Source organism: Vulpes vulpes, chromosome 15, assembly GCF_048418805.1.
Source record: "Vulpes vulpes isolate BD-2025 chromosome 15, VulVul3, whole genome shotgun sequence".
Classification (NCBI taxonomy): domain Eukaryota; kingdom Metazoa; phylum Chordata; class Mammalia; order Carnivora; family Canidae; genus Vulpes; species Vulpes vulpes.
The window spans coordinates 42,886,060-42,909,356 of record NC_132794.1 but is presented as its reverse complement, the minus strand read 5'-3'; the positions used below and the strand labels follow the sequence as shown (position 1 = coordinate 42,909,356).

Sequence of the window (23,297 nt, the reverse complement as noted above, 5' to 3'; positions counted from 1 at the left end):
AAAACTCCTTGATTATGGGTGTGTGGGAACTATCCCATAACTACTATATTATTAAAATTAAAAAAGCAGAATTTTATTACTGGTTTATGTTCTGTTGCAAAAAGAAAAAAAAATTTCTTTTTTCTTGTAGCTTATCAGGCAAGTGGGTTTTTTAATCTTTTTATCTGGGAGGTCTTGGTACTTAAAAGGCAGAAGTTTATATAATATATAATCATACAGTGATATAATTTCCCTCCCTGGAATTTTGATCTTGTCTTAAGCTTTTCTACTTGAATTATTACAGTTACTTTGTACTGAATCATTAATGTATAATCTTCCACGTACTCATGGTTCATTGGCAGGGTGGGTAAAATGATAAGCAAAGTGTATCTCTAAATTATACCTCAGAATGGTATGGAGACATTTACTTAGAATACTATTAATGAGAAAAAAAATCAATAGTAAATGGAATTAAAATATTATGAAGTTAAAGCTGGAAAATCAACTGAAACTATAGTAATTGTAGTGAAAAACAATGGATGGTTGTGGGTTGGTAGATGGAGAGGGTTTAGCTAATCTTGATTTAAAGTCAGCAGGAAGTTGGGTGATAATTGACTGTTTCATTGATTGACTTCTTTCCCACCCATACATGTTGTAAAAGGAACCTTAATGAGTAATGACTGGTAGAGAGGACTCCAGTATAAAATTGGTTAGTGAATTCATGGCACTAGGTTTTCAGTGGGTAGTTTGGAAAGGAATTTATTCCCAACTCTGGGGATAATGTGAACTTGACATAAAATTCATAAACCATCTCTTTAAATTTGTTCTAAGAACTTTTGTGGCATGTTAATTGAGGTGCTTCAGGCAACAGTGGAGCCTTTGGTTTTATTTGATGTCATACAATTGTTGCAATGTAAGTTCCATTAATACAAGTTACATTGTGGTTAGGACTAAATGGAGCCTTAAAGGAAGATTGTTTTCTAGGTGTTTGAAGTCAGTAATATGCTACTGCTGTTGTTGTTTTTTTAAAGTCTTATTTATTTATCCGAGAGAGAGAATGAGAGAGAGAGAGACGGAGAGCACGTGAGTGAGGGGAGTGGCAGGGAGAGGGAGAGAGAGAATCCCAAGCAGACACCCCACTGAAGTGTGGAGCCTGACAGGGCCTTGAGACCTGACAGGAACTGAAATCAAGAGCCTGATGATCAACTGACTAAGCCACCCAAGCACCCCAGTCACTAAAATGTTTAATTGTGCTAACAGGAACTTCTCAAGAAGTTTCTTGCTGAGAAGCTCAATTCTTTAAATAGATTAATTCAGTTGTTTCAATATTCTGTAAAACTGATACATTTAAGTAAAGATCCAGTGTAAATTTGAGGTGAAGATAAGCTGAAAAGTTATTAGATGACTTTGGCTGTATCTCTACTTCCTCCTGTGACCAGGAGTAGACAGATATGTAATAATAATGTGAGTACATGGAAGCCAGTCTGCTGTGTGCATCAGGTTCAGAGCTGGTGGGCTAAAATGTGATGGCATATAGTGATGGTTGTGATTACTAAAGGGCTTTTAAAATAGCAGTTTTTCATCCGTTTTTATATGTTGTTCTTCATACCTTCACTGGATATTCTTGGCATATATGCATCCATACATGTATCCAGACATATATGTCAAACAAATTGTGTTTTTTTTTTGTTTTGTTTTGGTATTCTTTTTTTAACTTACTAACATATTGCAAACATCTTCTGTGTCATTAAGCATTATCCCATCACAGCATTTCCTAAGTATTTTCTTTGAAACAAATACCTGACGGCTGTCTAGCTTTTTCAACACCATTTATTGAAGAGACTGTCCTTTCCCCAATGTATATTCTTGGCTTCTTTTCAGTAAAGTAAGTGACCATAGATGTGTGGGTGTATTTGTGGGCTCACTATTCACTGATCTGTGTGTCTGTTTGATTACTAAAGCATTGTTGTATAGTTTGATATCAAGGAGCATGCTACCTCCTTATTTGTTCTTCTTTCTCAAGGTTGGTTTGGCCATTCAGGATCTTTTGTGGTTCCATATAAGTTTTTTTTAAGATTTTATTTATTTATTAATGACAGAGAGAGAGAGAGAGAGGCAGAGACACAGGCAGAGGGAGAAGCAGGCTCCATGCAGGGAGCCCGATGTGGGACTCAATCCAGGGTCTCCAGGATCACACCCTGGGCCAAAGGTGGCGCTAAACCACTGGGCCACTAGGGCTGCCCCCATATAAATTTTTTAATTATTTGGTCTAGTTCTGTGAAAAGTGTCATGGGAATTTTGATAGGGATTGCATTGAATCTATAGATTGCTTTGGGTAGTATGGACATCTTAACTATGTTAATTCTTTCAGCCCATGAGCATGAAATATCTTTCCATTTATTTGTGTCCTCTTCAGTTTCTTTCACCAATATCTTTATAGTTTTCAGTGTGCAGGCCTTTCACCTCCTGGTTAGATTTATTCCTAGGTATTTTATTTTTGATGCAATTGTAAATGGAATTGTTTTCTTAATTTCTTTCAGGTAGCTTGTCATTAGTGTATAAAAATGTGACAGGTTTTTGTATACTCATTTTGTATCCTGCAACTTTTCTAAATTCATTCATTAGTTTTTAATAGTTTTTTTGCAGAGTCTGTAGGGTTTTATGTATGTAGTATCATGTCATCTGCAAATTGTGACAGTTTTACTTCTTCCTAATGTGGATTGTTGTTGTTGTTCTTGCTTAATTGCTGTGACCATGGCTTCCAGTTCTGTGTTGAGTAAAAGTGATGAGAGTCGGGAGGCAACTGAGTGGCTCAGTTGGTTAAGCATCCAAGTCTTGATTTTGGCTTAGGTCATGATCTCATGGATGGTGGGATCAAGCCCCGTGATGGGCCCTGTGTTCAGCGTGAGTCTGCTTGAGATTTTCTGTCTCTGCTCCTTTCCCCCCCCCCACACACACACACACACTGTCTCTCTCTCTCTCTCTCTCAAATAAATAACAACTTTTTATAAAAGTGATGAGAGTGGATGTCATTGTCTTATTCCAAACTAGAGGAAAAGGTTTCAACTCCTTACCATTGAGTGTGATGTCAGCTGTTGTCTTGTCATATATAGCCTTTATTATGTTGAGGTACATTCCCTCTATATCCATTTTGCTGAGAAGTTTTATAGTAAATGGATGCCAGATCTCGTCAAACTTTTTTTTTTTTTTTGCATCTGTTGAGGTGATCACATGATTTTTATTCTTCATTTGTTCATATGGTGCATCGTGTTAATTGATGTCCAGATATTGAACCATCTTACTACCCTGGAGTAAATCCCACTTGATCATGGCATATGTTCCTTTTAATGTATTGTTGAATTCATTTGGCTAATACTTTGTTGAAGATTTTTGCATCAATGTTCATTAGGGGTATTTGGCTTATTATTTTTTGTTTTGTGCTATTTTACTATGGTTTATTGTCAGGGTAAAGCTGGCCTTGTAAAATGAGCTTGAAGGTGTTCTTAAGTTTTTTGAAGAAATTTGAGAGGATAAGTATAAAATCTTTTTTGAATGTTCGGTAGAATTTACTACCAAACATTTGGTCCTGGACTTTTGTTTGTGGGACATTTTTGATTCCTCATTCAATCTCCTTACCTATTTATCAGGGTCTTCAGATTTTCTATTTCTTCATGATTCAGTCTTGGAAGACTGTATGTTTCTAAAAATGTATCCATTTCTTCTACATTGCCCAATTTGTTGGCATATAATTGTGCTTAGTAACTCTTAATGATTCTTTGTATTTCTGTGACATCAGTTGTACATGTCTTCTTTCATTTCTGATTTTATTTATAAGAAGACCTCTTATTTTGTTGCTGAATCTAGCTAAAGTTTTGTCAGTTTTGTTTACCTTTTCCAATATAATTTCATTGATCTTCTCTTTTGTCTTATTAGTCTATATTTCATTTATTTACGCTCTACTCTTTATTGTTTCCTTATTTCTACTAACTTTGGCCTTTGTTTATTCTTTTTCTAGTTCTTTAGATGTTAAGTTAGGTAGTCTATTTGAGATCTGTCTTGTTCTTGAGGTAGGCCTGTATTGCTATGAACTACCCTCTACTAGCTGCTTTTGCTGCATCTCATAGATGTTGGATTGTTATTGTTGTATTTCCATTTTTATTTGTCTCAAGGTATTTTTTGACTTATCCCTTTGACATCTTTATTGACCCATTAGTACAGTAATATGTTGTTTAATCTCCACATACTTGTGATTTTTCCAGTTTTCTTTTTGTAATCGATTTCTCGTTTTCATACTATTGTGGTCAGAGAAGATGCTTGATATTATTTCAGACTTGTTAAATTTATTGAGATTTTTTGTGGTCTAACATGTGATCTATCCTGGAGAATGTTCCTTATGTACTTGAAAAGAATGTGTGTATTCTGCTTTTGGATGGGATGCTCTGTATAAATCTATCAAATCCATCTTGTCTGTTGTGTCATTTAAGGCTGATGCTTCCTTGTTGATTTTTCTTTGTGGATAATCTATTTATTGTTATAAGTGGAGGTATTAAAGTTCTCTACCATTATTATATTGCTGTTAATTTCTCCTTTTGGTCTGGTAATATTTGATCTGGTAGTATTTAGGTATTTAGGTGTTTCTGTTGGTACATAAATATTTACAAATTTTCTATCATCTTTTTGGATTGACACTTTAATCATTGTATGATGTTCATTGTCTTTTGTTATAGTCTTTGTTTTAAAGTCTGTTTTGTCAGATACAAGTATAGCAGTACCACTTTTCTTTTTGTTTCCATTTGTATGGAATATCTTTTCTATCACTTTACTTTCAGTCTTTGTGTGACCTAAGATCTAAAGTTAGTCTCTTTTAGGCAACATATAGATGAATCTTGTGTTTTTTTATTTTTTATTTTTAAGATTTTATTTATTTATTCATGAGAGAGAGAGAGAGAGAGAGAGAGAGAGAGGCAGAGACACAGGCAGAGAGAGAAGCAGGTTCCATGCAGGGAGCCCAATGTGGGACTCGATCCTGGGTCCCCAGGATCATGCCCTGCGCTGAAGGTGATGCTAGACTGCTGAGCCACCCGGGCTGCCCTATATTTTTTTAATCCATTCAGTCATACTGGGTCTTTTGATTATACAATGTGGTCCATTGACATTTAAAGTAATTATTGATAGGTATATAACTTACTGTCATTTTGTTAAGTTTCCTATCTTTTTGTAGTTTCTCTCTGTTACTTTTTTCTTTTCTTGCTGTCTTCCCGTCTGGTTTAATGCCTTTTTTTTAGTGTTATGTTTATTTCTTTCTTACTATCTTTTGTGTACCTATTGTAGGTTTTGGTTTTGGGTTGCCATGAGGTTCATATATACATAATAGTCTATATATAGCAGTCTGTTTTAAGTTGATAGCAACTTTGAGTGTATTCTAAAAACTACATTCCCTCCCCCACATTTTATGTTTTTAATATTATATTGTAGATCTTTTAATTTTGTATATCCCTTAACTGACTAATGTAATTACAGTTAATTTTTCTACTTTTGCTCTTTAACCTTTAAACTGATCTTCTAAGTGGTTAATTCACTACCTTTACTACATATTTGCCTTAACCCATTAGATTTTTACTTCCATATGTTTTCTAGTTATTAGATAGTACCTTTTCTTTATACTCTAAAGAAACCCCTTTAAAATTTCTTGTAAGGCCAGCTGAGTGGTGGTAAACTCCTTTAGTTTTTCTTGTCTGGAAGACTCATTATCTTTCCTTCAGTTCTGTGATAATTTTGCTAGGTAGATTATTCTTGGTTGGAAGGTTTTTTTCCCCTCTTCCAGCACTTTGCGTATATTATAGTATTCTCTATTGGCCTGCAAAGTTTCTGCTAAAAATCAGCTGATAGTTCCCTTGTATGTAACTAGTTGTTTTTTTTTCCTTGATGCTTTTAATGTTCTTTATCTTTACCTTTGATATTTTAATTATTATATGTCTTGGCACAGACCTATTTGGGTTCATCTTATTTGGAACTCTCTTTGTGATTTCTGAACTTCAAAGTCTATTTCTTCAGGTTATGGAAGTTTTCAGCCATTATTTCTTCAATAAGTTTTGTGTCTTCTACTTCTAAGACCTCAGTAATGGCAATATTACCCTACATGTTGTCTCCTAAGTCATTTTCGCTCCTTAATATTTTATTTATTTATTTATTTATTTATTTACTTACTTACTTACTTACTTACTTACTTTACTTACTTACTTACTGCCCTTTTTTGGTGAGTTCGAATGCTTTGTCTTCCAGCCCACTGATTCCTTGTTCTATGTCTAGTCTGCTATTGAACCCTTGTAGCGTATTTTTCAATTCCGATATCGTATTCTTCAGTTCTGTGACTTTTCTTTGGTACTTTCTTAATATTTTCTGCCTCATTGTTGAAGTTTCATTGTGCTCATCCATTCTTCTCTTGAGTGCAGTGAACATCTTTATGAATACCACTTTGGACTCTTTATCAGGTAAATTATTTAACTCTGTTAATATGTTTTTCTGATGTTTTTTTCTTGTTCTTTCATTTGGAACCTATATCTCTGTTTCCTTATTTTGCCTTACTCTATGTGTTTGTTTCTGTGTATTTGATGAAACAGCTACCTCTTCAGTCTTGAAGGAGTGGCCTCTGTAGGAGATGAACCTTGTTGTTCAACTTTGCCTTAGCTCTTGTTTGTCTTTTGAACTTTTGTTCATCTTTTGAACTTTGCAATAGCTCTTGCTCATCTTTTGAACTTTTGTGACTAAGTAGACTGATTTATTTTTGATAAGTCTCCATTGTTGAAAGTATGCCAAGACCTGTCAGTGTTTCACATGGAGTAATTTAAGTCAAGACCTAGTTTCAAATAATTGAAAACCAGGTCCTCAGCAGCTTTTAAATATGCAAATGTATACATTTCTGTGGGACCACAGATGTAGAGTCTGCTGCCAGACTAGACGATCTGGAGGTATCTCCTGGGAAACAGTTACAAAAAGCAGGGTTTTGACAAGTGTATAATCTTCTTTCTGGGAGGTACAAGTGAGTTATGACCAGGCCAAAGGAGAGCTCATACAGGATATCTTTCTGCCTGTGGTCCTTGAGAGCACCTCTGTCATCTCTAGGTATGTGACTAACATGAAGCCTGTCCCTCAGGTTGAAGCTCCAGTAGATGGGCCTTTTTCACAGGCAGACTTAGGATAAGTTTTAGTCTTCTCCCTGTGTGTTGCTGTGGGTAGCCTGTGCAGAACCATCTTTCTCATTTTTATAGTCCTATAGGGCCCAGAAACAGAAGCCCATCTGGCCATCAGGTTCAGGTGATCAAGGGGTGTCCCTTTTGTGGACTGTGCTTCGTGGCCAGCTTTAGTGGGGCTGTAGGAGAATGCCAAAGGTGAGCTGTTCATGTTTTTAGTGATGCAGGGGAAGAGTGCTGGATGCAAAGCTTTAGCAAGATGTGGGAGGAGCACTGGGGTGGGATATGCCCACAGCTTTGGCAATGCAGGAAGAGTGTTGGAGATAGCCAGGAAAGAGCCCTGAGGGTGGGGCTTGCCCATTACTTTACCCATGTTGGTGAAAGTATTGGGGCCAGACACCTGCTCTTGCCACCAGTGCAAGCAAGGTAGAGAGATGGGGAGTGGGAAAATAGTGTTCACTATTTCCAAAGAAAGTCCTAACTTGTCCTAAATTGTCCCTGCCCCTTTTAGTAAATACTTTTCCGTTAGCAGATGAGTCTTCACATATAATCCAGTCATTTCTCAAACTGCTGCCTTTGTGCTGGTTCCTGGGAGGAGTGAGTCATTGTGCAAGGTCCTCAAAAAGGGTATCTCAAATCTCTGTAGTCACCCAGTCCTCCTGGGTCTATGGCCCATTGGGTTTCAAAGCCAGATGTTTTGGGGCCTTGTCTTTCCAGTGCAGGTCATACAGGGTTGGGGTGTCAGCTAGTATATACCCCTCACTTCTCAGGGAGAGGCTTCAGTATTGTGAGATCCTTCCCTGTTATAGGTCACGCTGGGGTCTGAGGTGAGATCGGGTCACTGCTTCTGCTACCCACCTTGATGTGGCCCTTTTATCCCTTGTTATGAAGGGAGCTATGCAGCTAGAATTCAACAGGAATTATTCCTTATGTAACTGTAGTTTTAGTATGTCTGAGGAAGGAGGTGAGGTTAGGGTCTTCTTATGCAGCCATTTGGACTGCCTCATAATTTATATATTTTTATATGTCTTATTGAAATACTGAATATAAAATATATCAAGAGCATGTAATTTATTTTTATAAATATTTGTCGCTTGTTAACCAAGTAGCTGTTAAGAAAGGTTTTTATCTACAACTGTAGATGACTTTGTACATAACCTTGAATGATTTGAGAAACACTTATGTAATAAAATCTTTAATTGAATAAACTAATCAAAATTTATTGGCTATATTATTCTCTTTAAACATTTATTGTATATAGTTTTAAAAATTTATATATATTTGTAATTAGTAGTAGAGAGATGACTAGAGCCGATGTGAACTGGATGTAGTTATGGACAAATGTGCAACTCTTCCATTTTATTTCACTTCATAAATGCAGAGAAGTATAGTGTAGTGAGTCTCTAAGCAATAAAACTCAGATGGACTTTCAAATCCCCTTTCTTTTTCACTCTGTTTTACTGATTATTTCCATTTTCATTGTTGCAGTGGGGTCAGATGAACTGGATAGCTACATGTATCAGACAGTGGGTCATCATGCCATTGATTTGTATGCAGAAGCGATGGCTCTTCCCCTCTATCGCCACACCATAAGAGGAAGGAGTGTGGATACAGGAAGAGTGTACACAAAATGTGAAGGTGATGAGGTTGAAGATCTCTATGAGCTTTTGAAACTTGTTAAGGTATGCCTGGTAACCAATTACATTAAAACTGAATTATTAGAAATAATTAATTAACTACCGTTAGTAGCCTGACTATTCTTTGAAAAGATATTTTGTCTTTTTGGATAGAAAAGAAAACTTACTATGCCTTTATATTAAGTACAATTTAAAAATAAAACTTTTGTTATAGTTTGGCATTCAGGATTGTCAAATGATATTTAATTAAGTTTTTCTTAGGATTTTGAAGCTGATGACCTTTTAATCATTTACTTTATTTATTCATTAGCAAATAGTTATTGAATGCCTACTATGTGCTTGGTATATATAGTTCTAGGCACTGGAGATAGGGCAATGAACAGATCAGACAATGCTTTGTTCTGCTGGAACTTATTTTCCAGTGGAAGTAGACGGAAAATAGACAAGCAAATCATATGCTTGGTGGTGAAGAGTACTATGGAAGAAGAATGAAATAGTCAAGATGATAAGGAGTAATGACAAGGGATGGTCATACAAGACCTTTCTTATATGGTGAAATTTAAATAGACCTAATGAAAGTAAGAGACTGAGCTTTGCTTAAATCTAGTAAGAGAGGTGTAAATTAAATACTTAAGTCCCCGTACATAAGAGTTTAAGAGCCCTTGTTTATTCATTGTTAATTTTTCTAAAGAGAAAATATAGGAGAGAAAGTCAAGGACTCATATATCTAATAGATACTGTATTCAATACATGTTAATTTATGGAGACTATTTTATTCTAAGCCATTATCTTTTCATTCTCATTGATATGATAGTTAACTATTTGAATATATTCTGTATTCTTCTTAATATTAATTTTTTTCATTCAGGTATAGTCAACTCATACAAGGCATATCTAATAAAATAGAGAATTTAAGCTGATATTTCCTGCTTGTCTTAGCATATTCTCACAAAGGAGAGGAAGATTTCTGTCCCTTCTATCAAAGGACATTGAATTTCATTTTCTCATTCTTCAGAGAAGTTCAGCTTTTCAAAAGTTATGTTATGAACTATTGTCATGAAAATTTGCTGGTCTCAAATGGCTACTCCGGTGTTAAACTTTAAATTTGATGCTGATCACAGCTTAACCAATTAAGGATTTTGATTAATAAAAACATACGAAGCACTTCAATTTTAAAGTTTGCTTGATTAAAACATTTCTCATTTTGTATTTCAGAACATTTTCATTTTTTTTTTACCCTTTAAAAAAGAAACTGGTAGAGAAAACTTTTGGAATAATGCCATAAATTACTGTTTAGTTATGGATAGTGTAAGAAGTAGATATTTTTCAAAGGAAATTACAGAGACGTCATTTCTTTGCTGTGGGAAGATACATACTAATAACTATTTTGATTATCAAATAAGGGGGAAAGGCATAAAAGTTTCACTTTAAATGGTCTTCTCTCTACAAATAAGATCTTGACATTGTTGACTTTAAGGTGTGAAATACTGAGTACAAAGTCTGCATTTTTAAAATTTCTTTTTCAGGGTTCAAAGAAATTGGGTAATAAATTTTTAGCATAAACTGATATTACAAAATGGTGGGACTCACATGAGAAATAATTGGATTGTTTAAAAATCACTGATAACTGATAACTTTGGAAAAGCTATGTGATAATAACAGCCTTCCAAGAAAGGGAAAGATAATAAATTACTAATCAATTTAATTAAAAATGGACAGATTAGTAGTAATTAAGAAGAAATTTCCCTTTCGATCCATGCTGTCTTTGGAGAAATGGATGCTTTGCCATTATCTTTATAGTAACCATCAGTTATGACATAAATTAATGCTAATGTTAAATCTTGACAACTGCTTTGGAAGTTCGTACATGATAATTATAACTATAGTTGAAAGAGATGTTATCAAGTTGTCGGGACTAAATAGTTCCTTCTTTTTCTGTACAGAAATATTAATTTTACTATAGAGTATTTTAAGGACATAAATATTGGAAATATATTGCTTTTATGGAAGAGATTGTATAACCAGGCTTTTATAGTTAAGACCATTTATGAAATACTGGTGTAAAGATTCCAATAGAGGTTTTACATATTCTAACGAACAATTGAGTAATTATGGAAAAAATGAATTAGAAGAGCTATAATTCTTCAAGTTAGTGCTCACTCGTTCTAAGAAAAAGATGGAATTGAATTTTTTAGTCCTTTGAATATTAATGAGCATTGGAAACATTTAGATTCATTTTCATTATAAACATTGATTTATAACAGGTTGCGATTTTGTGACTTTTATATGTAAGTCAGTCTTTTGTTTTTGTATCTCTTTTCTCCAGAATATTACTGCTAATTTTTGAGTAGGAGATGTTTCTTTTTGCCAAATTGACTAATTGCTGAAAAGAAGTAGCAATGGTGTGGAAGTATTTATAAAATTTTATTTATTTTATTCATGAGAGACACAGAAAGAGAGAGAGGCAGAGACACAGGCAGAGGGAGAAGCAGGCTTTACACAGGGAGCCCGATGCGGGACTCAATCCCGGGACTCCAGAATCACGTCTTGGGCTGAAGGCAGGCGCCAAACCGCTGAGCCACCCATCCTGTGGAAGAATTTATAGAGTTAAGTTTCCTAATTATTTTGTAGAAAGTTTGAAAACTAGCGGAAATGTAATAAGCCTTTGTCTCATAGATTACCAGGTGATTATGACAGGTAGATAGATATGTATATCTCAAGGTTACAAGATAACCTGGTTTTCATATAGCTAGCCTTTTTTTTTTTTTAATTCTTTAGAATTTATTTAATGTTAAAATGTCTCCATGATTTTCATCTGGATTAATTTGACATATAGATAACTTGGATTATTTCCTGGAAATACAGTAGTTTTCTAATTCTGTGTGTTTTCTTTTCTAGTCATGTAAGAAATGTAATAGTTCCTGAAGGATACATGTAAACACCATAATATCTCTGTAGAGAATATATTTAAGGATGAACATATTCATTCTTTTTCCAGTGGCTTGGAGGCACTTCTTACTGTTTCTCATATCTCCTTCTTTCTTGGTTATTCCCTCTTTTCAGTAGAGTCCATCTTTAAGAAAATGCCATAATAGTACTTTCAAATTCTTACATTTTGGAAATGTTCCTTTGTGCCCTCACATTTGATGGATACATTGGTTGAACTTAAAATTTTAGATCAAAAATAATTTTTCCTCAAACCATTGAAGATACTGCTTCAAGGTCTACCAGCATTTTGCTGATGAGAAATTTGATGCTGATGTGATTTTTGTTTTTTTTTTAGCTGAGTCATTTTTCCTCTCTGTTAACTTTTATGATTGTGTCTTTATGGTTTCTTCTACTTGTACTGAAATGGCACAACAATGCTTTGGATATTGAAGGTTGCTTCTTCTGTGTATCTTCTGAAGCTTTCTGTTGAGTTGGCAGCAGGTCCCTGTCCTCTTTTCCATTATGACGGTTCAGTGATGGTATTAATCCAGGTGAAAGCCATTCACAGCATGGCATTCTCATGACTATAGTGATTGGATCAGGGATGGTTTTGTTAACCTATGTGTACCAAATAGAATGAAGCCTAGGATGAAGGATGGTTGGCACAAGATAAACACTTTCTCCAGCATGGTAGGATGTGTGGATGTAAGACCTAGAACTGCTATGGCTTTTTGTTTTTGGGTGGAAGAAAACTTGATGTCACATCTGACACAAAAAAATAGCAGGGCCAATCGAATTGCAGTTTGAGGATGGTTATGTGAAATCCTCTTCCTTTATTTGATAATTTGCTCCTCTTATTCTCTATGCCCTTTTTCTGGTATTCTCACACATCAGATGTGAGACCTATATTGAATCTTCATGTCTCTCTTCTCACATTATTATCTAACCTTATGTTGTTTATTGTATATTATGTGACATTTCCTTTTTTAAAAAAAAAAATATTTTATTTATTTATTTATTTGACAGAGAAAGTGAGAGAGAGTGAGTATACAGAGGTGGAGTGACATAGGAAGAGGGAGAAGCAGGCTCCCTGCTGATCAGGGAGTGTGACATGGGACTCTGTCCTAGGACCCTGGGATCATGACCTGAGTTGAAAGCAGGCACTTAACTCACTGAGCCACACAGGCACCCCTGTGACATTTCCTTTCAAATGCCCTACTTTCTTAGCAATCATACTTGTGGTATTCAGTAATTTGACTTGTTTTTTGATTGTTTCTTTTTTATAAAAGCTTATTTCTCTTTCTATAGATGTAATCTCTTTACATCCTTCTTAAAATACAAATTAGAGGTTTTAAACATTATCTTTTGTTTCCTAAAATATTGATGTTTTCTTTAGGGTCTTTTTTCTCTCATTTTTTTCTTTCATGTAGTTTTTTCTCAACTCTCTCAGATGCTTATTCATATCTAAGAATAAGGCAAGAGCAAAACTGACTGAACATTTTTGACTTTAAAGTTTTTTGGCCCCACACCTCACACTTGTTATACCTGGAACTCAGGATAATGTAGCCTTACTTGTCTTCTTGGCTTTCTTCTCATCCATGCAGATAGTAGGTTACAGCTTCTTATGCTGATCTGTCAGTCATTGTTCCTTCTTCATCTGCTGAATCAAGAAATTTATTGAAATCCTTTTGCCATTGATGTCTGCCCCTGCCTGCCCCACATTCTCTTTGTTTTCTAGAGGTCATACCTTGTTTTCATTATAATGGACTCTCTTCATCCAGAAATCTGTGTTCATTTTTTTCTAATAGAATTCATTTAATATTCTTCCCAAAGTTGAATATTCAGTTTAAGTTTTCTCTTTCTAATCCTTGCTACTTTTCTTCTCTCATATTCTTTATTTCATTAGGCATTTTTATCTTGGTGCCAATGACCTTAAATTCCTTAATTGACATTTGTATTGTAATTTGAATACAACAATAAATGAATAATTGTCTTTTTTAAAAACCAATGTTTACTGTTGATAGAAAGGTTTATAAATAAGCGACTGAATTTTTTTAAACTAAATTTTAGCTTAATATTTTTAGAAAACATCAATTCCCATTTTACTCTGTATTGGTTAGATTTATTTTGATTACAAGAAATAGCCATATTCAAGCAGTTTTATTTTATTTTATTTTTTTTTAATTAATTTTTATTGGTGTTCAATTTACCAACATACAGAAAAACACCCAGTGCTCATCCCGTCAAGTGTCCGCCTCAGTGCCCGTCACCCATTCCCCTCCAACACCCGCCCTCCTCCCCTTCCACCACCCCTAGTTCGTTTCCCCGAGTTAGGAGTCTTTATGTTCTGTCTCCCTTCCTGATATTTCCCAACATTTCTTTTCCCTTCCTTTATATTCCCTTTCACTAATATTCATATTCCCCAAATGAATGAGAACATATACTGTTTGTCCTTCTCCGATTGACTTATTTCACTCAGCATAATACTCTCCAGTTCCATCCACGTTGAAGCAAATGGTGGGTATTTGTCGTTTCTAATTGCTGAGTAATATTCCATTGTATACATAAACCACATCTTCTTTATCCATTCATCTTTCGATGGACACCGAGGCTCCTTCCACAGTTTGGCTGTTGTGGCCATTGCTGATAGAAACATCGGGGTGCAGGTGTCCCGACGTTTCATTGCATCTGAATCTTTGGGGTAAATCCCCAACAGTGCAATTGCTGGGTCGTAGGGCAGGTCTATTTTTAACTCTTTGAGGAACCTCCACACAGTTTTCCAGAGTGGCTGCACCAGTTCACATTCCCACCAACAGTGTAAGAGGGTTCCCTTTTCTCCGCATCCTCTCCAACATTTGTTGTTTCCTGCCTTGTTAATTTTCCCCATTCTCACTGGTGTGAGGTGGTATCTCATTGTGGTTTTGATTTGTATTTCCCTGATGGCAAGTGATGCAGAGCATTTTCTCATGTGCATGTTGGCCATGTCCATGTCTTCCTCTGTGAGATTTCTCTTCATGTCTTTTGCCCATTTCATGATTGGATTGTTTGTTTCTTTGGTGTTGAGTTTAATAAGTTCTTTATAGATCTTGGAAACTAGCCCTTTATCTGATACGTCATTTGCAAATATCTTCTCCCATTCTGTAGGTTGTCTTTTAGTTTTGTTGACTGTATCCTTTGCTGTGCAAAAGCTTCTTATCTTGATGAAGTCCCAATAGTTCATTTTTGCTTTTGTTTCTTTTGCCTTTGTGGATGTATCTTGCAAGAAGTTACTGTGGCCAAGTTCAAAAAGGGTGTGGCCTGTGTTCTCCTCTAGGATTTTGATGGAATCTTGTCTCACATTTAGATCTCTCATCCATTTTGAGTTTATCTTTGTATATGGTGAAAGAGAGTGGTCCAGTTTCATTCTTCTGCATGTGGATGTCCAATTTTCCCAGCACCATTTATTGAAGAGACTGTCTTTCTTCCAATGGATAGTCTTTCCTCCTTTATCGAATATTAGATGACCATACATTTCAGGGTCCACTTCTGGGTTCTCTATTCTGTTCCATTGATCTATGTGTCTGTTTTTGTGCCAGTACCACACTGTCTTGATGACCACAGCTTTGTAGTACAACCTGAAATCTGGCATTGTGATGCCCCCAGCTATGGTTTTCTTTTTTAAAATTCCCCTGGCTATTCGGGGTCTTTTCTGATTCCACACAAATCTTAAAATAATTTGTTCTAACTCTCTGAAGAAAGTCCATGGTATTTTGATAGGGATTGCATTAAACGTGTAAATTGCCCTGGGTAACATTGACATTTTTACAATATTAATTCTGCCAATCCATGAGCATGGAATATTTTTCCATCTCTTTGTGTCTTCCTCAATTTCTTTCAGAAGTGTTCTATAGTTTTTAGGGTATAGATCTTTTACCTCTTTGGTTAGGTTTATTCCTAGGTATCTTATGCTTTTGGGTGCAATTGTAAATGGGATTGACTCCTTAATTTCTCTTTCTTCAGTCTCATTGTTAGTGTATAGAAATGCCATTGATTTCTGGGCATTGATTTTGTATCCTGCCACGCTGCCAAATTGCTGTATGAGTTCTAGCAATCTTGGGGTGGAGGCTTTTGGGTTTTCTATGTAGAGTATCATGTCATCGGCGAAGAGGGAGAGTTTGACTTCTTCTTTGCCAATTTGAATGCCTTTAATGTCTTTTTGTTCCCTGATTGCTGAGGCGAGGACTTCCAGAACGATGTTGAACAGCAGTGGTGAGAGTGGACATCCCTGTCTTGTTCCTGATCTTAGAGGATCAAGCAGTTTTAAAGAAAAAGATAATTTTATTTATTTACTTCTTAGGTAGTACATATTCTTTTTCTTGTTCATTTTTTAAAAGTTTTAATTCTAGTATAGTTAACATACAGTATTTTGTTAGTTTCAGATACAATATAGTGATTCAACAATTCTATCATTATTCGGTGCTCATCATGATAAATGTACTCTTAATCTCCTTCACCTATTTCACCCATCCCCCCACCCACCTTCCCTCTCAACATCAGTTTGTTCCCTATAATTAAAAGTTTGTTTCTGAGTTCTTCTCTTTTTTGCTCTGTTCATTTGTGTTGTTTCTTAAATCCCAGATGTAAGTGAAATCATATGTTGTTTTTCTCTGATTGATTTATTTCACTTTGTATTATACTCTTTAGATCCATCCATGTTATTGCAAATGGCAAGATTCCATTCTTTTTTATGGCTGAATAATATTCCATTGAATATATGTACCATCTCTTCTTTATTCATTCATCTATCAATGGACACTTGAGCTGCTTCCATAATTTTACTATTGTGAATAATGCTACAGTAAACATAGGGGTGCATATATCTTTTCAAATTAGTGTTTTTGTATTCTTTGGGTAAATATCCAGTAGTGGAATTATTGGATCATATGGTAATTCTATTTATAGAGGTTCCTTTTTAAGGAACCTCTATACTGTTTTTCACAGTAGCTGCACTGGTTTGCATTCCTACCAACAGTGCACAAGGATTCCTTTAAGAAAAAGAGAATTTATTGACAATAACCTAAAGTTAAGTTTGGCTTCAAGGAAACTACATACAGGACACAAATTGTATAATCAAAATCTTTTTTCCTCCTGTATGCATCTCTTTATTTTCTTTGATTACATTCTCTGACTAGACAGTTATAGTCAGAAAATGGCTCCTGGTTGCAGTCTTCCTGGTTCAAACCTAGTAGGAAAAGCTCCAGTCTTTTTAAATAACTCAAAGGAAAGTCCCATTATATTTTATTGTCACTCAGTGGCCTAACTTCTATCATCCATGGGCCAGTTGTTGGGAGAAGATGATTTCATTTGACTGGATAGGCCTAGATCAAGTGCCATCCCTAGAGCAAGAGATGGAGTCATAATTTCTCGAACCACATTTTACTCTGGTTCTGTGAGAACAAAACCCACTGGGGGAAGGTGGATCTCCAAATACAAAGCAGGGTGTTGCTGATAGAAGTGTGAACTGTGTCGGGGAAGTAAAAAGCAGCAGGTTTCCTGAGAAATAAAATAGATTTCAGCTTCTTACAAACTTGAGCACTATCCTAAATGGTTCTTTGATTTCAGTATCTCGTTCCCTCCTCTCCTCCATCTCTTTTCTCCCTCTTTCCCTCTTTCAGAAATAATTGACCATTGGAACCACAACAGTGAGCTTATACTCTGGGATTTGTATTCAGTTGCTCATGATTTCTCTGCCATAATATTCTCTAGGCATGATAAACTCAACAAGTTCATTTATTCATTTTCTTTTTGCACAAACTTGCTCCATTTCCTATATTTCCCTCTTCGTTAAAATCATCCTTATTTACCCCATTACCCGAGTCCAACCTGGAGCCTCACTACTAGATTTTCACTTCTCTTTTCTCCCATGACAACCACCACCATTAGATTTCTGGAATCTGTTGATATTACTTCTGTGACTTCTGATATCTGACCCTTTGATCTCATTCTCATCATTACTGGTTTTTCACCTGTACTGTTTGAGGGTCTCCTGACTTGTCAGCTTGCCTTCAGTTTTGCCTTGTGTACCATTTAGCCTTTCTACTATATTGTCACCAGCTGTTCTGCATACTTAACCTACTATTAAAACAAACTACAAACACATTAGTTTGACACAAAAGACTCTATAAGAAGAGACCCCTGCATTCCTACTTGTCTGATCCTGTCATTCCCACACAAGTGTCTGGGTTCAAGTTATAATGAACTAGTTAGGAGATTGCTTTTCATATCTGAGTCTTTGCCTGTGCTTTTCCATACCCTTTCTCTGTTCTGCAGAACCTCTATCTCACCTCATACTCTTCTATGAAATCAGCTCTAATTTATCTACCTCCTGTCTTTTCCGTGTCTGCTTGTCTATACCTCCACTGTTTTTCTGAGGAAATTGCTAAGATTGCTTATGTGATTATTATCTCTTGCTAAACTGGGATACCCTCAAAGACATAGGCAGTACTCTTCATTTTTATGTCTCTAGTGTCCAGCAGTGTTTCTGGCAAATGGATAATTTTTGAAGGATTGTTGAACAAATAAGTCCAAACTTTAACAAACTATATTTTATATAATAATTTACCTAATTTAGGGGAGCCACAACACTGTTAGAAAATATGATGTAAAACCATTGGTAAATTCATTTTGTTCTTATTTTTCCACTTAGAAGTTTAAATGGAATAGGTATCATCGTCAAACTTTGCAAAATAAGATATGTTATCAGATTTGACAGTGTAACCACTAACTGTACCAAGAATAATTTCCAGCTGTAGAATATTTTAGAGAAATGCTGAGCAGACACTTTTTCAAATTATTTTTGATATCTGCATGTTAGAAAACATGCTTATTATGGTGGAAAATTTCTATATGGATCTCTTTTCACTTTGGATCTGGTTAATAAACAACAACAGCAGCAGCAACAACAACAAACAACCTAGATGGTTGGGTGGCTTGAAGCGAATCCAAAGAGTTTGGAGTATGAGGAACATATAAGAAGGCCTTTAGATTTGCAGAGAGGACCCAGACATACTGCTAATTAAACAGACACATAGCCCTATACAGATTGCTCCTGGCTCTTCAGGATTGCACAGCTTGCCTCAAGCCCTGTCACTTCCCAAGATTTTGGACATCAAACCTGGCCCCTTGGCACAAGAAATGTTTTGCTAGTATCAGTTCTGGACCCCAAACAGAAGAATTGGAATTAGCACAGACAAGTGTCATTTTAACTCCCAGGTGCAATTTTATTGAGGCTGTGTTATCACTGGTCCTTCAGACAATATAGTCAGGCATGCATGAGAAGGCATATGACAGAAGATCTGTCTGGAAATAAGATGTTGGATTATACTTGTCAATTATTATAGTTTGTAAATGTATCACATATCTAGACTCTTCATCTCTAGATTCCCTCTAAATCCTAGAACATGTAGTCACATGTCCCTCTTTGTAGCAAAATGATCATTCTGTCTCCTCAGCCTTGGACTTTCTCCACTTGGTATAACTGATCGTGTGTGTATATTAAACATGCACATATATATTCTTTATTTTTTTGCCTGATTCAGTGCCTTTGTATAAACTTACTAGTTGACTTTTATGTCCCTGTATTCCTTTCTTCTACAAACTATAGATTTCTATCTTAACATCTACTCCATATATTTTAAAGTGTGTTGGGTATATTTCACTTGTCTTTCAAGCCTCTGATGTCTGTCTCCTACTGAATTTTTGTCTTTTTTCTTGACTGTGTTACCATTTATCTTTAAAGAAATTTTTTGTAGATGTCTACTTTGGAGTTGTGCTGTTTAAGATGCTAGATGTATACTATAGTCTTTTACTTCATCTCTAGACCTGTAAGCTACAGGTCTTTGTTGTATTCTCTATGAAATGACTAAGAACATGTTACCAAAATTTAAAACTTACTTTATTCATTTATTGTTATCCTTACAGTTTTTTGTAGCACAGGACTTTATTGGTAGTCACACAACAATATGATAAATCTTAAGTTGATCTTTTTACATCTACTGCCCCCATCTTTTTTTTTTTTTTTTTTTTGTAAGAGAGAGCATGCACATATGCAACCAGGGGCAGGGAGGGGCAGTTGGATAGACAGAAAGAGAATCTCATGTGGGGTTCAATCTCATGACCCTGAGATCATGACCTGAACTGAAATCAAGAGTCAGGTGCTTAACCAACTGAGCCACTCAGGCACCCTGTGACTTTCCCTTTTAAATTGAGAACATCTTCATTCATTTCTAGATCCTAAATCATACAATAGCCATAATAAGTAAAGATAATATCAACAAATAGAGTTTTAAAAATTATTATTACTGGTAAGAGATGATTCAATGGAGTCCTTTTCTGTGACATGATACTGTGAGAAAAATTGAGTGAATCAAAAGGATGTGTTAATTGACCTTGACTTTTTCTGTTAACTTTAACCTGATGCTACTACAATTTATAGATTCTTTTATGTCTTTCAGTTTGAAAACATTAATTGGATACTTATACCAGTAGTGTAAAGAGATGTATGAAACAGTCTCACCCTTCACAGAGCCTGAAGAGAGAAGACACATACACAAAGAAACTAATACAAAATAAAGTTGCCATTGGAGTATGCAATTTAAAGGACTTTGGGGATTCAGAGGAGAAAAAAATTTTGTGTTGGGTCATCAGAATTACACTTGGGGGAATTACATGTGATATCCTTGAAGCTTGTTTGGATTTTGACAAAGGCAGTTTTGGGTGAATGGCTAAAAATGTTGCAAATTAGGGGCAGAGCTTAGCCAAAATCATAGAAGTAGGAAATTATGAGCTATATTAGGGAAATAGCAAGAAGTTCAATGTGGCTAGAGCTCAGAGTTTAAGGAATAGTAGAAAATCAGTCTGCAAAGGTTGGTTGAAGCCAAAAAAGAATGTCTTAAATTTTAGGCCAAGGATTATTTATGCAGTAGAGAGCCCCTAAGGTGTTTTTTTTGTAAACTCAGTTTAATGTGTCATACCATTTTTTCCCTTTTATTTATTTATTTTTTTAATTTTTATTTATTTTATGATAGTCACAGAGAGAGAGAGAGAGACAGGCAGAGGGAGAAGCAGGCTCCATGCACCGGGAGCCCGACGTGGGATTCGATCCTGGGTCTCCAGGATTGCGCCCTGGGCCAAAGGCAGGTGCCAAACCACTGCACCACCCAGGGATCCCCATTTTTTCCCTTTTAAATGAAAGAAACTAGAATAAAATAGAAGATATCAAAATGCATTGTACATAGTAAGGTTAATTATATTTTGTGAAATGTTCTTTCACAGGTGTGTATATGCATGCATATTATGTATATTCCAGGCTATTAAACAAATTTTTATGGTTAAACAAATTTGAAAGCTATCCTAAAGGGCTTTAAAAGGAATGATATAGAATGGCACAGTTGAAGGAATTTCAAGGACATTAAGTTGAACCACTATAATGATGCAAGAAATGGATTAGAGAAGTAGAATTCTGGAGATGAGGGATTCAAGTTGAAAACTGAGATACTAGAGTAACTGAAAGGTTCTGAGTATCTGAACTGGGGGAGTAACAGTGAGAAAGATGAAGAGAAGACATTGTAGAGGTGGTTTCATAAGGCTTGATGGGACTAAGTAAAAAGATGGCATTTAAATAAAAGTGACAGGGAATATAGAAAGCTATATATTACAAATATTCTGATATTAAATTTTATAGCACTGTATCTTTGTCATTTCTTTAATCTGGTATAGGATGGTATAGAAGATGCTTCATATCAAGCTGGGTTCATTTAATCAAGATTAACTCTTAATAAATGTTGGTCTTAACAACAGGCGTTGGCAAGTATTCAGAGGAAAAAGAACCCTCTTGTACTATTGGTGGGAATGCAAACTGGTACAGCCACAGTGGAAAACAATGTAGAGATTCCTTAAAAAGTTAAAAATAGAACTACCGTATGATCTAGCAATTGCACTACTGGATATTTACCCAAAGAATACAAAAACACAAACTCAAAAAGGATACAGGCACCACTGCTTTATAGCAGCATTATTTACAATAGCCAAATTATAGAAGTAACCCAAATATCCATTGATCGACGAATGGATAAAGAAGAAGTGATGTACACACACACACACACACACACACACACACACCACACTGGAATATTATTCAACCATAAAAAATAAAATCTTGCCATTTGCAATGACACAAATGGAGTTAGAGAGTATAATGCTAAGCAAAATAAACCAATCAGAGAAAGACAAATACCTCATGATTTCACTCTTAGGTAGAATTTAAGAAATTAAGCAAATGAGCAAATGGAAAAAGAGAGAGACACACAAACCAAGAAGGAGATTCTTAACTATAGAGAACAAACTGATAGTTACCAGAGGGGAGAAGGGAGTGAGATGTTTGGGGAAATGTGTGAAATAGGTAGTTGATGGAGATTGAGGAATGCACTTGTCATGATGAGCACTGAGAGATTAAAATAGGAAAAAAAAATTAGTCTTGGTGGTTCTTTTAATTGTACATTTAATTTTTTTTCATATTATATGTAGTACATAACAACTAAAATATTTTATCCTTAGTTCTCAACTCTAAATAAAATCACCAAGTGTGAATTCACAAAAGGAAGCAAAACTTATGATATTAATGAGTTTAACATAATAATGCATATAAGTGGGATTTAAATTATCGTAATAATTGCATTGAATAATTACTGGTTTTTACCAGCAAATTACTGGTATTTACATGTGAAACATAGTATTTTTTTAGCTTTATTGATATAATTGACATATAACTTGTCTAAGTTTAAGGTGTACAACCATTTGACTTGATACATTTAAAAATTGCAAAAATGATTATCACCTTAGCATTAGCTAACACCTCCATTCTATCACTTAATTGCCATTTCTTCTTTGTAGTGAGAACATTTAAGATCTACCTTTTTAGTAACTTTCAAGTATATAATACAGTATTATTAGCTGTAATCACTAGGCTGTATATTAGATCCCTAGAACTTGTTCATCTTAGTAACTGGAAATTTGTACCCTTTGATCAACATCTTCTCATTTACCCTGCCCCCAGCCCTTGGTGATCACCATTCTACTCTCTGTTTCTCTGGATTTGGATTTTTTTGGATTCCACATGTGTCTTTCTGACTTATTTCACTTCACTTCTCTGGGTTTGGTTTCACAAAATCCAAACCCAGAGAAAGAAATAAGTCATTTATCCATTTATCTGTTGACGGGTTAGGTTGTTTCTGTATCTTGTCTATTGGGCATAATGCAGCAATGAACAATGGGGGTGCAGATTATCTCTTTGAGATCCTGTTTTCATTACCTTTGAATATATACCCAAAAGTGGGATTGCTAGGTCATCTCGTTTTAGTTTTTTTTTGAAGAACCTCCATTCTATTTTTCCATAACAGCTGTATCAATGTATGTTCCTACCAACAGTGCCCAAGTATATCTTTTTCTTCACAACCTCACCAGCACTTATTATCTGTTGTCTTTTTGATGATAGCCATTTTAACAGATGTGAGGTGATATCTCATTG

At 35.3% G+C, this 23,297-nt stretch overlaps 1 protein-coding gene across 8 annotated transcripts in view; it reads left to right on the top strand.

Annotated features, from left to right (window-relative positions):
* The window catches only part of DPH6 (diphthamine biosynthesis 6), a 151,483-nt gene that overhangs the window by 5,629 nt on the left and 122,557 nt on the right, over positions 1–23,297 (top strand). For all 8 annotated transcript variants that reach the window (XM_072738210.1, XM_025998422.2, XM_025998423.2 and 5 more), the window contains exon 3: positions 8,658–8,851. In XM_072738210.1, the coding sequence (XP_072594311.1) occupies positions 8,658–8,851 (194 nt within the window). The remainder of the gene's footprint in view (positions 1–8,657; positions 8,852–23,297) is intronic.